Source organism: Zootoca vivipara, chromosome 10, assembly GCF_963506605.1.
Source record: "Zootoca vivipara chromosome 10, rZooViv1.1, whole genome shotgun sequence".
Classification (NCBI taxonomy): Eukaryota; Metazoa; Chordata; class Lepidosauria; order Squamata; family Lacertidae; genus Zootoca; species Zootoca vivipara.
The window spans coordinates 38,569,660-38,582,076 of record NC_083285.1 but is presented as its reverse complement, the minus strand read 5'-3'; the positions used below and the strand labels follow the sequence as shown (position 1 = coordinate 38,582,076).

The window sequence follows — 12,417 nt, the reverse complement described above, 5'->3', positions numbered from 1 at the left end:
TTGTATAATGAGTTGAAAAAGATGTTTAGATATACTTTCCCAAAAAAACCGGAAGCATTTTTGTTAGGAATAATAGGAGGAGAGATTAGAAAAGAAGATCAAGTATTGTTTATGTATGCGACAACCGCGGCTAGGACTTCGTTAGCCCAAAAATGGAAACTACAGGAATTACCAACAATTGAGGAGTGGCAGATTAAAATGATGGATTATGCTGAACTCGCTAGGTTGACTTGCAAGATTTGCGACCAAGGGGAGACAAGGTTTCAAAAAGACTGGAGTAAATATGTGGATTACATGGAGAAAAACTGTAGATCTTTAAAAACACTTGCAGGATTGAAATAAATCCTACGAACTGATTAAAAAAGTCAAAAAGGAACTGCAAAAATGGAGTCAACAAGAAACCCGCGTGAAGGGAGGGGGGGGAAGTCGTAGCTCGGCAGAGCAAGATGTAAGATGAAAATTTAAAATGTTTTGTATAAAAGATTGTTTTTTATTATTATTTTAATTGGATAAATTGGAAAATGGAATAAAATTTATTATTAAAAAAAATGGAGATTGGTTTGCACGGCCACAAACTCAGTAGATTCTGCTGTGCACAAAGATATCTCCCACCTAAGAGTGCTGTCTGTGAAGATAGTACAGACCACCTACTGGAACTCAAAAGCTGTGTTTGAAATCAGCCTTCCCAAGCCCAGACAGATGTATATACACAATTGGGGCGTCATGAATATATCCCTAGTGCCGAAAGTTGGGTCACCATTTCTCAGCATTCTTTTGTATGCATGAATAATGCCTTGAGGGATAATCTTCACACATAATCTTGTTTCTGCAAGAGTTAGATTTGAATACTTGGCAACACCTTTGATCAGTTCCACACTGCTCTTCAAAACCAGAAGTGAGCATATTCTAGTGAAAACAAACAATAATAATTTAGATGACAATAACTGTAACATATTAACACCCCCCCTTGAAATGCAATTTCCTGTTTCTAAATGTATTTTCCATAGAACATTGTATTCACTGTAATGCTATTTTTATTCACAGAGAATGCACCTCAAGTAGCAATTATTGCACCAGGTACCAGTAACCATAGAAACAGTTCAACAGGCCCAACACCTGACTGCTCTCCTCCATCACCAGATACTGCATTGAAAAATATAGTGAAAGTCATACGACCTCAGGTGGGTTGTCGGAAATAAAAATGTTATTTGTTTTTGGTAAAGATTTCAATGTTTTATCTTACATTCCTCTAATAATTTGCTGTAATGTGAACTATTTTAAAATGTTGAAATGAAATCCCTCCACTGATAATGCTAAAATGTATTTATAAGCTTGATTTTAATCAGACCTGACCAGAAAGAGCATACCCAGATTTCTTTTTGTGTTCTTTTTCACCTATTATGGGTGATTTTTGACATTTTATTGCAATTTTGTATTGTATTGTTTCAATGGTGTACACCTTCTCTTGCTTCCCAGCACCTGTTTTTCACTCTATGCTAGTTTTCTTTCTTTTGGACTTCACTGACCTCAGCCAAATATGCCTTCACTGATGTTCATTCTGATTCAGTGTGGCAGCCCATGCAATTTTTTGTTGATGAGGTCACAATGATACATGAGGATATTGGGGGTGCCAGTCACAGCTAAACATATTAAACAGCAGTGGGGGCACTGAGGGTAAAGAAGAAAAAGAAAAATGATGTTAAGATGAATGAGCAGCTAGCAAAACAAAAAGACACCAAATAGTATTGAAATGTCCAAGTTTTGGTGAGGTGACTTTTCTTGTGTGTAATTAGTTCAGCTCATTTAAACATGCTGATTTTGATGTAAATATAAAATTGGAGACTGTGTGGTATAAACATAATTTTGATTGACTGTTATTGCTTGCAAACTCTGTTTCTATTTACCTTTTTAAAAAAATTAATGTGTTTCATGAAATTTATTTTATTTCATCTAAAAGACTTTCCAAGCGGCATAGCTGTTTTTACTTCATGCTGTCCACACATGCCTCTTTTCAATTCTATAACTCCTTTTGGCTAGCACAGGGTTCTTCATTTCCTCTTTCTCCAGACACCGCTGTATTAGCCATTTATCACTTTCTGTCATAGCTATTTTTTCTGTTTGATGGCTTGCACACAAGAAAGCAGAGAGAAATTGGAATTATTGTTAGAACAAGCTGTTATGTGATAGTTAATTGGAAACAGCCTTTAAATGCTATTTTCACCATGAAATTGTCAACAGATGGACTCAGAACATTGAATAGCTGTGCTCTTGGATTAGTTCATTACTAATTCAATGTCGGGACTTAATTAAAGTCAGTGACTTGGTTCCCACTGAATTCAGTAGCAGTGCATTCTTTGAGTGCAGAACACTCTAGTCAATGTTTTTGAATGAGTGAATGAGTGAATGAATGAATGAATGAATGAAGTGGAGGCCAGGCTTATCAACTTTGTAGATCAGGTAGGATTTAGTGTGGTAAAACCTTTCATGCCTTTCAAAGCTTCCATACTGGTGATGCAATGAATTAAGTACCTCGGAGACTCTATCCTCCATAGGTATCCTCCCATATCCTCAGATCATCAGGAGTGCATTGCTCCATGTCCCATACTCAGAGGAAAAGTAATGGTATCCAAGAGCCTGGCATCCACCCTTTGGAATGCTCTGTTGGTAACATTCCTCTTGCATCCTATTTATAGCTGTCATTCTGACATCTGGAATATTTTGACACTGGTTAGTGTCCTGGGATTTGGTTGCTGCTGCTTGGGTTTTCAGCAGTTGTTAATGCAGTTGTGTGTGAAGTTGACTGTGATGGTGTTGTATATTAATTTTATTATGATTTTAGAAGTACAGTTAAAATTATGCCTGTATATACATTTTAAATACAATGCAGCACCTGCATTTTAAATAAACATACATTTTGGTGGTACTATTTGTATTCAAAATGGCTTGATACTGATATTCTGGAGCATGAAAGAGCGTTGCAAAAAGGGATGAAATTATAGCCTTGTGCCAGAAACGGAAAGATTTGTTGCTAGACAGTGGCACTGCTAGAAAGAGCTAGAAATGATTGAGGATTTTAAAAAACTGAAAATTGTTGTGAGTATTTTTGTGAGTCTCCTGTTTGAGTGCTGTGAATGAGTCTGGGGAATGAGTCTGAGTCCTACCTATGGGTACCAATTGGCATTTGGGTAGTCATTGTGGGAAGAGCTTGCTGAATCAGATGGGCCTTTGGTCTGATCCAACAGGGCTCTTGCGTTCTTATTTTCTTTCAAGGTGTGGACATAAATATATTTAATTGATCATCTCAGTGGTACAGAAGAGAATATAACACAACAATGAACCCTCTGATTAAAAGTAGGGGACCTTTTTTTGGCTGTTCCTGATTTCTCCCTTCATTACTATCATGCCTGTAGTGTACATTCAGGCAAAAGTAGAACTTTTTATATATATATTGTGTAATTGCCATCCACACACTTTTTGCTCAGTAATAAAAAGCAACCCATGATCCACAAGCCTTAGGCAAAAGGTCTGGAGAAGTACTCGAAAGCACAGACTATATCGGGAAAGGCCAACTGATGTGAACCTAAGGCACGTCAAACCGAACTAACTCATTTTGGATTTCAAATGCATCAAAAGCTTTGGATCAAATTACAGTGGATGGAAGACAAAGTTTAATTTTGGTCTGAAGCATATTATTGAGATTGTATCACAGAATATACTCACAATGTTTATTTTAATTCTGTTCTATTCCTCATCTTTCTAGATATTAATGTAATTTTGCCATTGAATCAACATTGAAATGCCGTCTCTCCAAACCCGCTTTGAAACTTTGATATTTTATTGGCGTATAAGGTTTTCTATTGACCATACAATATGTTACCTCATACTGATATGTTTTTGGGTACTGTATTATAGCAGTTGGGGTGGTGAGGCAGTAGATGGTTGCTGTTGCATGCACATGGTACCCGCAGCATTGTGTGGAGTGAACCATAGAAATAAAAACAGCATATTTGTATTGGGTTGAAATAGGTCAGAACTTATTATTGATTACAGATGTAAGTAGGTTTTGGCTAAGGCTATCAACCCACTTGCTGGTTGCGAAATGAGATGGGGTCAACCCAGAGCTGGGTAGCCTCTGACATGCACCAGGTGCTATGATCCTGCTTGGGCCGCCATTGGGAGAGGTGTCGTCCTATTGGCCCCCCATGTGGGTTCGTGGACAGATACACCCCTCCTTGAGCCCTTTAATCAGCTAAGGATCCATCCCAATGCCTTATCCACCAAAGTTGTGACTGTTGCTATGAGGTAGGTGAAAACCTGCAGACCAGCCAATTTCGTCTGCGGGGGGAATCCTCCCTGCCCCCAAATAGCCATAGCAAGGTCTTCATGCTGGCCCACCTACTCAACCTTCGGCAGGCCACTTACAGCCTGGGTGGGTGGGTGGTGAATCCCACGATGAATCTCCCAAGAGGGTGAACTACACAATGTCACCCTCTTAAGTACAGTGGGCACGGAGTAGGTTCAGCACTTTCCCCTGCAACCTGACTTTTCTGATCAATCAGACCTTCCCTGTTGGGCTGGCACAGCTGGCAGGGGAGGTGCCAGGTGTCTCCCCCCACAATGGCCACATGGGAATAAGATGGCCTCCTGGATCGGGCTGTGGCCCTGCCAAGCGACAAACGAGAATAAAATAATTGTAGGAATTATGTATGGAAGATCAATTTACACAAAAAAATTGCAATGGAATTTTTGAGCATCTGTTTTAACAAGCCATTTATTTAAAAAGCTGATGAACCTTAGAGACAGAAAATAAATTAAAATATTTACATTTCAAATTCAATTTTTTTCCAGCCGAAGCAACGTACATCAATAGTATCAGCTTTTGAATTTCACCGATTAAATCACAGCCATGATTATTTTGAAATCAACTCTTCCCTTGGATATGCAAGCTTTACTTCCAGTCCTCCAATCAGTCCAGCTAACTATTCCATTGGATCCATTGAAGGGAGCATTGAAGATAATGACATTCCAGGTAAAATAAAAATAAGTTACATATTACCTATACAATTTGATGTTGCAATAAGCAACTGGCATCGCATCCTAGGCCTCCTCTGTTTCCTCAGGGGGGTAGGGCTGCTTTCTCAGTGGCTTTCTTTCTGAATTCCTTAATACTTTTTATTCATTTACATTCCATTCCCTTCAGTTTTTCTAAGATTGTTTGAAGAATACCCTAAAGTGAAATACAGTCATGGGGCACTTGCATTTGGGCTTACTTACACCCATGCATAAATGTGTGGTAGAAGCTAAGTTGTGGGATTAATATTTATCTTTTGCACAGAGCAATCCTGGTATGTTTATCATGTGAGGTCACATCCTTGCTCTGAATAAATTGTATGATGTTTATATTTATTCAGTATTGCACACTCTGTAAAGTGTTTCTCCAGCTCATGAATCAAACCACTTTAGAATTGGCTACCCAGGAAATCTAGCTTAATGAAATGAATAGAAGAGTTTTTCGTGCTTCGAAACAGAGTGCTCTGATAGCTGTTCTTGCCCTCGAAAGAAATAATAAAAACATGAAGAAAAAAGTAGAAGGTGAAAAATTAATCATGCTACAAAAATGACTCTGTGAAAAACAATGTAATGCATATTGGCCTATCTAATCCAAACAACATTTTGAATTGCTTATATAGTTTGCAAAAAAAAGTCATATACTTATGATATTGCAGCATTGCTTGTTGTTCTGTGGAAAGTATGAAGGTAGGAAATCAGTGCTTGAACTCATACTCTACTTGTGTAAGTCTCAGGTTCAGTATTTGCAATCTCCAGTTAAAGGATTGCTGGTATCAGGATTGCTGGTAAATGCATTGCTGGTCCAATGTATTTATTAATTTTACATGCTACCTGTACAGCATAGTTCTCTTAATGGACAAACCCACTTAAAGTACAATAATAAATAAAATGTTAGCAAAAACAATGCTAACACCATTATACATCACATAAGCCCATTATAGATGGGCCCGAAATCCTGAGGAGCTGCTGCCTGTCACAACTGAAAGTCTTGGACAAGGTGGACCATTGATATGACTCAGTAAAATAACAGTTTCATTTATTTTTAAGCAAGATAATTTACTTTGCTACTTTTGCATACATAATATTGCATAGCTACTACTCTAGATTTTGTCTTCCAGTTTCCTAGACCCGCTTGCCTTGCATAACAGCTAACTGAATGCATTTATTTTAACTTTAGGCCACCTTCATTATAAATTGCTTTATTTCCTGTTAACAGCTGCTAATTCTTCTATTTATACTGTCTTGTTGCTCATACTAACATCAGAGCTGTATCTACAGAATGTTTGCAGCAATAAGTAGTACCTTAAGATTTGAAGAAATTGAATCATAAGCCATTTAAATTCTACAAGAGAAATCATGAGATTTGGCTAGAAATAATCTTTCAATAAATAGCCATGATAATCTTCAGCAAAACCCAGTCTGGGGTGATTCTTTCCTCCCCTGGCAGCTCTATGCCCCATCAGTTACTATAAACTGATGATTTTGAGAGTGAAAACAAAAAATAAAAATTTAACAGTAGAAGTTTTTTAACCATTAATGAAACATAATTCCCAACTGCTCACTGTAATTACAATGCGCATACTATTAAGGCCAGTGGCATAATTCCAATTAATTTTAATGGATGTGGATTGTCCCATCAGAATTAGTGACCAAGATATTTCTTCTTCTTCTTTCTAATGCATTTTTTTAATAAATAAAAAACCTGACTATTGCTTGAAATATCTATGCAATTCACATTCAGTTTATGCTTTTTATTCTGCCTGTTTCATCTTTGGATCAGATAGATTTTATTTTCATTTTTTCCCTCCCAACAGATTGTTTATATCTTTGAAAATGCTTGCTGGTTATCAGATATATTTATATGACGTATGGGCAGTAATTGGAGCTGAAGAAACTGGTTAAAAACCCGCTGCAGAGGCTGTAAAAAGAGAATTCTAACTATTGACCTCTTAAACAAACTGCTTCACACTGTAGACTATAAAGTGCACTTCATTTTATCATGTAGGTACAATCTCATAAATCTACTCAGAAGCAAGTCCTATTGAGTTCAGTTGGACATTCTCCCAGATAAGGATTGCAGCCTTTGTTTATTTTCTTCTTTCAGCTTGAAGAAGCAAAAGCATGCTTGTTTAATTTTCCAATCTACATTCCCAAATTCTGGGTTTCTAGACTGGATTTCTGGTACTACTTAAAAATAGAATCTTACTTCCTTAGCTCGAGCTGGCAAAAGACATTGTGGTGCCTGGGACTGTCCTAGCAGCATCTCTCCCACCATTCCTGCAGTCTTCTCCTTCTCCCGTCCTCCTGACCCCACACTCCACTCTCCGCCGCCACCATATCTGCCTCACAGTCCTCTACTCAGCCAGTCAGCTGTGGGTGCTCCCAGCTTTGCTCTGAGGAAAGGGTCCCTACTCAGAGTGAGGCTTTGTGGATGAGGTCACCCAGAGAGCAACCAAACCAGCACTTTATGGCTCTTTGAAATACATGTTAAAAATTCGGCGTTCAATTTTATTTAAACTTCATGAATTTTTTAACTGTGTTTTTAACCTGTATTTTAAAGTGTCACGTATTAGTGGTGGTACATGTGCTTTCTGGGCAACCTTGCCCACAGTGCCTCGCTCTCCGTGTGAGCAGGGGGGTGGGCAGGTAGAAAGGAAGGCCAGAAGCAGCAGGTGGGCAAGAGGGAAGGAGTGGTGGCAGGCAGCAATGTTGGCTGGTCAGCTTGTTGTGGCAGGTGTTAGGCCAGTGTTTCTCAACCTTTTTTGGGCCACGGCACACTTGTTCCGTGAAAAAAATCACGAGGCACACCACCATTAAAAAAGTTTTAAAAATCAACTCTTTGCCGCCCTATATTATAATTATGACTGTAAGAAACACTTGCCAAATATTGCTTTCCGGCGGGTCAAGCTCATTGCGGCCACGGGCAGGGCGGGAGAAAGCGAGGCAAAGATGGGGGTGTGGGATAAAAGGAAGGAGGGGAGAGGGGAGCGCTTAGTGTTGGGAGAATGGAAGAGCGGCGGCGGCGCCTGCGCGCGCTCCCTCCTCGCGCGCTCTAGCTCTCCGCTGCCGGGTTGGCGCCTCGCAGTTCGCGAGCCGCTACATGCGCGCGCGCGCCTGCCTCGCCTTGCCGCGACTTGGCCAACTTTTCTGCCCACCAGCTCTCGCCTGCGCTCCTCCTTCCCCCCGCCCCCTCTCCCCCCTCCCACTCTCGGCGGCGGATCCCTTTACCTTGGGAGAGGAGGGAGCCTGGGCGCTGTATGGCGGCGCTGCTCTCTCTCGGGGGGTTTTCAGCAGCCGTAAAGCGGCGTGAGAGAGAAGCGGGCGGCTTTCCCTCGGTCTCCCTCCCAAAATTTATTTGCAAAAAAAAAGGGGGGGGGCTCTGGCCGGCTTCCTGCAGCTAGAGCGAAAGGGGACCACGATGCTGCAAAATCGCCCTTCTCACGTCACGGCACACCAGCCAGCGTCCTGCGGCACAGTAGTGTGCCGGGGAACAGCGGTTGAGAAACGCTGTGTTAGGCAACCCTGTGGGGCATGAATGGTGATAATTCACCACCTGAGGCGAATGCCTCTTTTCACCTCATGGAAGGCTGGGCCTGTGCCCAGCCATAGTATTATGCTTTTGTGTGCTCATTGGACTTGGTGGTTCTCAAATAATTTACTCATCCTTTGAGTCATTTATTGAAATTGCTGACAGGAGAGAAGATATTTCTTATACAGTTTTTTTTGGGGGGGGGGCACAGCCACTGACTTACCATATCTGCTTAAAGAAACAAACTCAGAATATTAAACATTTGCCTAAATAAAAAGCTAATCCCTTACTTGCAAATGATAATGAGGCTTGGGCTGTGCGAGAATCTGGCAGGAGAAAAAAATTCAAGCTACGGGGCATAACCTGCTAGTGCCTCAATGTTCCTTTTGCTGTTTATATCTGACACACGTTAAAGAGGCTGTTCTTGGCAGGCTGCTTCCAGCCATAGGGAAAGTGACAATAGGAATATATGAGAAATGGAACATCATGTTTTTAAAGGACGTTGAAGTAGTCTGAGCCTAATTTGAAGCCTTTTCTTTCAGCAGTTGTGTGACAACAAGTCTTTGCATTCAGCTCTGCTTTGTGATTTTTACCCATTCTCCAATTGGACTGTTTTGTAGCTTAAAAGACAATCTAGGGCATGGGTTGTTCAAACCAGATCTCCCACGTTATAGCCAAACATACTATATTTGTCAGCAGCACCCAGGAAGAAAGTATACTCAGATCTTCCTCAAAGTTAATAGCTCTTGGACTGATGTCAAGCATTCACTCCAGAACATTGGAGATGGACTTTAGAGTAAGAGGTTGAGATTGCTAGGTAGGGTTACCTACCTCTCCCTGCATCCCCATGAGCAGAACTCTGTTCTGACAGAAAGACAGAGAAGGGAATGAGTACAAACTGCTCTTGAAGAAAGCAGTTGCTTAAGCAGTGAAGAGCCTGGGGCTGCGGCACCCACCTTTTTTAGCAAGAGATATGCTATTAATCACCTTATTCTCCCACTGTCTTTAAGTCACGCTGTCTTAAAGAGCTCCACGCAAAGAAAGATCTCTATTGCGTCCCATTCCATTGTGTACAAGTAGGGAAAGCAGTTTTTTAAAACCCAAAGAGGAGACAATCAGGAATATGCAGCTGCAGCTTCTCTAGCCACAGTGATAGATGCTGCTTTTCTTTCCCTTGAGGAACAGAAGGCCTTTTCAAGTTTCCATGAAGGAGAAAATCGGCCTACGCAGCTGAAGTCTCTTTGGCAGCAATAATAGGTGCCAGGCAAAATCATTCTCTTTCCTCCAGGCCTTTGGCTAATAAAACAATCTATGGCCTTTTATTCTGTGGGAGGGGGCAATGTTTTTGTTTGCTACAATGTATTTTGTGTTTTTATATTGTAAACTGCCCAGTGATCCTTGAATGAAGGCTGGTAGAGAAATTTAATAAATAAATGAAATAAAAATGAAATAAATAGCAGGTGCTGCATTTTCCTTTAGATATTCTTAACATGTACAACAGGAGGGAGAGGAGATAAAAATTATGTATCAGAAGGTCTACTGGCACTTAAAACAAGTTAACTAACCTTTAGCAGACTGCAATGGTAGCTGCTGGCCAGGGAAGAAATGCTTTTGTTCTCTGAATGCTATTATTGTAACACTACAGGTAGGAGCCATCATGAATCATGAATATGATTATACATAAAAGTATTACCCAATATTTTCCTTGGCATATAGGATTTTTCTAATCCAGAGAGATAGAGAGAGAGAAAAATATTGGAACATTTTTTTAAAAAGATTTTCCCTATAATTATTCGGTGAGATACTGCTCTGTACAGCTTCTTTTTACAGTACTAAAACAACCAGACCTGAATTATATGTATGTGATGTGCATGCTTTTAACAATGGAATTTAGCCCATGGGTGTTTTTCAGAGCTAATCATCATTCTTGCTATTGTAATGAAATGAATAGGCTTTTTGAAATTTCTTGGTGGTGCAGAATCAGAATTAGAAGGGTTTTACAGGTTATCTAATCCAACTACTTGCCCCGGAGGAGAATATGTGGCATGAAACTAAAGCAGCTGTGACATTTTTTCTTGGTTTTTTTAAAAAATACAGTCTTTGTCAGATTCTTCCGTTACCAGCTTGCTCCAATACCAGCTTGCTCCGTTACCAGCTTGCTCCAATAATTCTTTTCTGTTTGTTTTGACAATTTAAGAAGTTTAAAACAGAACATGCCCATATATATTTCAATCTATCCTCATGGCTGACTTGACCCTGTTCCTTCAGCCATTTATTTATTTATTTAAATGCATACACCGCTTGATTGTAGTAAACCTCAAAGCAGTTTACAAAAGATAAAAACAGTAAAATCAAGAAAAAAATTGAACCCCACTTTAAAACAAACAAAAGTTAAAATACTAAAACAGATTAAAATTACCTGAGCTTTGTAAGCATCTGGGTAGGCTCGTCTAAACAGAATTGTTTTTAGCAGATGCTAGAAAGAGTACCGGAAAGGTGCCTGCTTGCTTTCAATAGACAAGGAGTTCCAAAGTGCAGGTGCTGTTACACCATAAACGATTGAGTTCTTACAAATGCAGAACTTTAAGTCGTGCCAGTTCCACCAATCAAAGCAGTCAAGTGGGTGCATGTGGGGTAAAGCAATCTTGTAGGTAAACTGGTCCTAAGTTATTAAGGGCTTTATACACTAATAATAACACCTTGAACCTGGCCCTTGTGTGAAACATTCAATGTAAAGAAAAGTTCTAGGTATGTCTCAGGCTTATTATATGCTGCATATGGAACATTAGTTGGTCTAAATCATGGACAGGGAAACGTAGACCTTCAGATGTTATTGAACTTCAGCTCTCATCACCTTGCAGCATTGAACATGCTAGCTAGAACTGTTGGGAGCTGGACTCCAACAACAACTGGAGGGCCACATGTTTGCCATCTGTATTCTAAATAAAAAATATTGCCTCACTTTTCATTTGTAATGGGATTGTCCAGAGTAACACACGGTGAATTTATTTCTGCGTACGTTGCTTTGGCATAAACAGTGTGCACGAAACATCTGTTTCAGGTTTTCTTTGTAACTAGGGAGAATGGCAATAGCAGTTTCCTTTCAGGAAAGGTAATTATAGGAACTGTGTTTGGGAGCTACAACCTTGAATAAACAAAACCTGTTTAATTTAGTCCCAGATGTAGTTCAAGGCAAGTATGGCTCTGCAAACAGAACCATAATTAGATAAGCATGCTGGGACTACACATTTGTGAAAGGGGGAAATGTGTTGGAAAACCTTTGCTATCCTTATCATATACATAGAGTCAAGGAAAATGGTTCTTAAATCTTAAGGCTTTCCAAGAGGATAAAATTGGACTCTTAAGTGCAATACCATGCTCATGCTCTTGGGAGTAAGTCCCACAACAATAGTAGGACTTACTTTTAATTAACATGTATAAGTTTTCATTTTAAGGATTTTAAATTGGCTCTCAAAACGTTAAAGTACTCTCAAAAATTCTACAGCACTGGTATAATAGAAATGTGTTCAGTTTTTCAAAAAGTATGTCTGCCCTACATCTGCAAGACTTGAGGTAGCTTCAAGCAGAGCTTTATAGAAATAACGATAAAGACAAATTTAATACAATAATAAACCAACACAACAAAATCACCAGCATTAGCAACTCATAATGTCCATTCAGTAGCCATATAGGCTTTTTTTTGTATCCTCTCTCAAAAGCTGCAAAAAACAGAACAGCTTTGTACTACAGTAATTCTACTACCTTAGACCAATGGTAAGTGGCAACGAAGGTCAGGATCTTCTCAGAAATAGAACCTG

General features: G+C 39.7%; 1 protein-coding gene across 1 annotated transcript in view; it reads left to right on the top strand.

Moving 5' to 3' along the window:
* The window catches only part of LOC118090759 (ankyrin repeat and sterile alpha motif domain-containing protein 1B), a 192,167-nt gene that overhangs the window by 103,724 nt on the left and 76,026 nt on the right, over positions 1–12,417 (top strand). The window contains exons 11-12 of the mRNA XM_035126879.2: positions 1,045–1,181; positions 4,849–5,029. Coding sequence (XP_034982770.2) covers positions 1,045–1,181; positions 4,849–5,029 — 318 coding nt within the window. The remainder of the gene's footprint in view (positions 1–1,044; positions 1,182–4,848; positions 5,030–12,417) is intronic.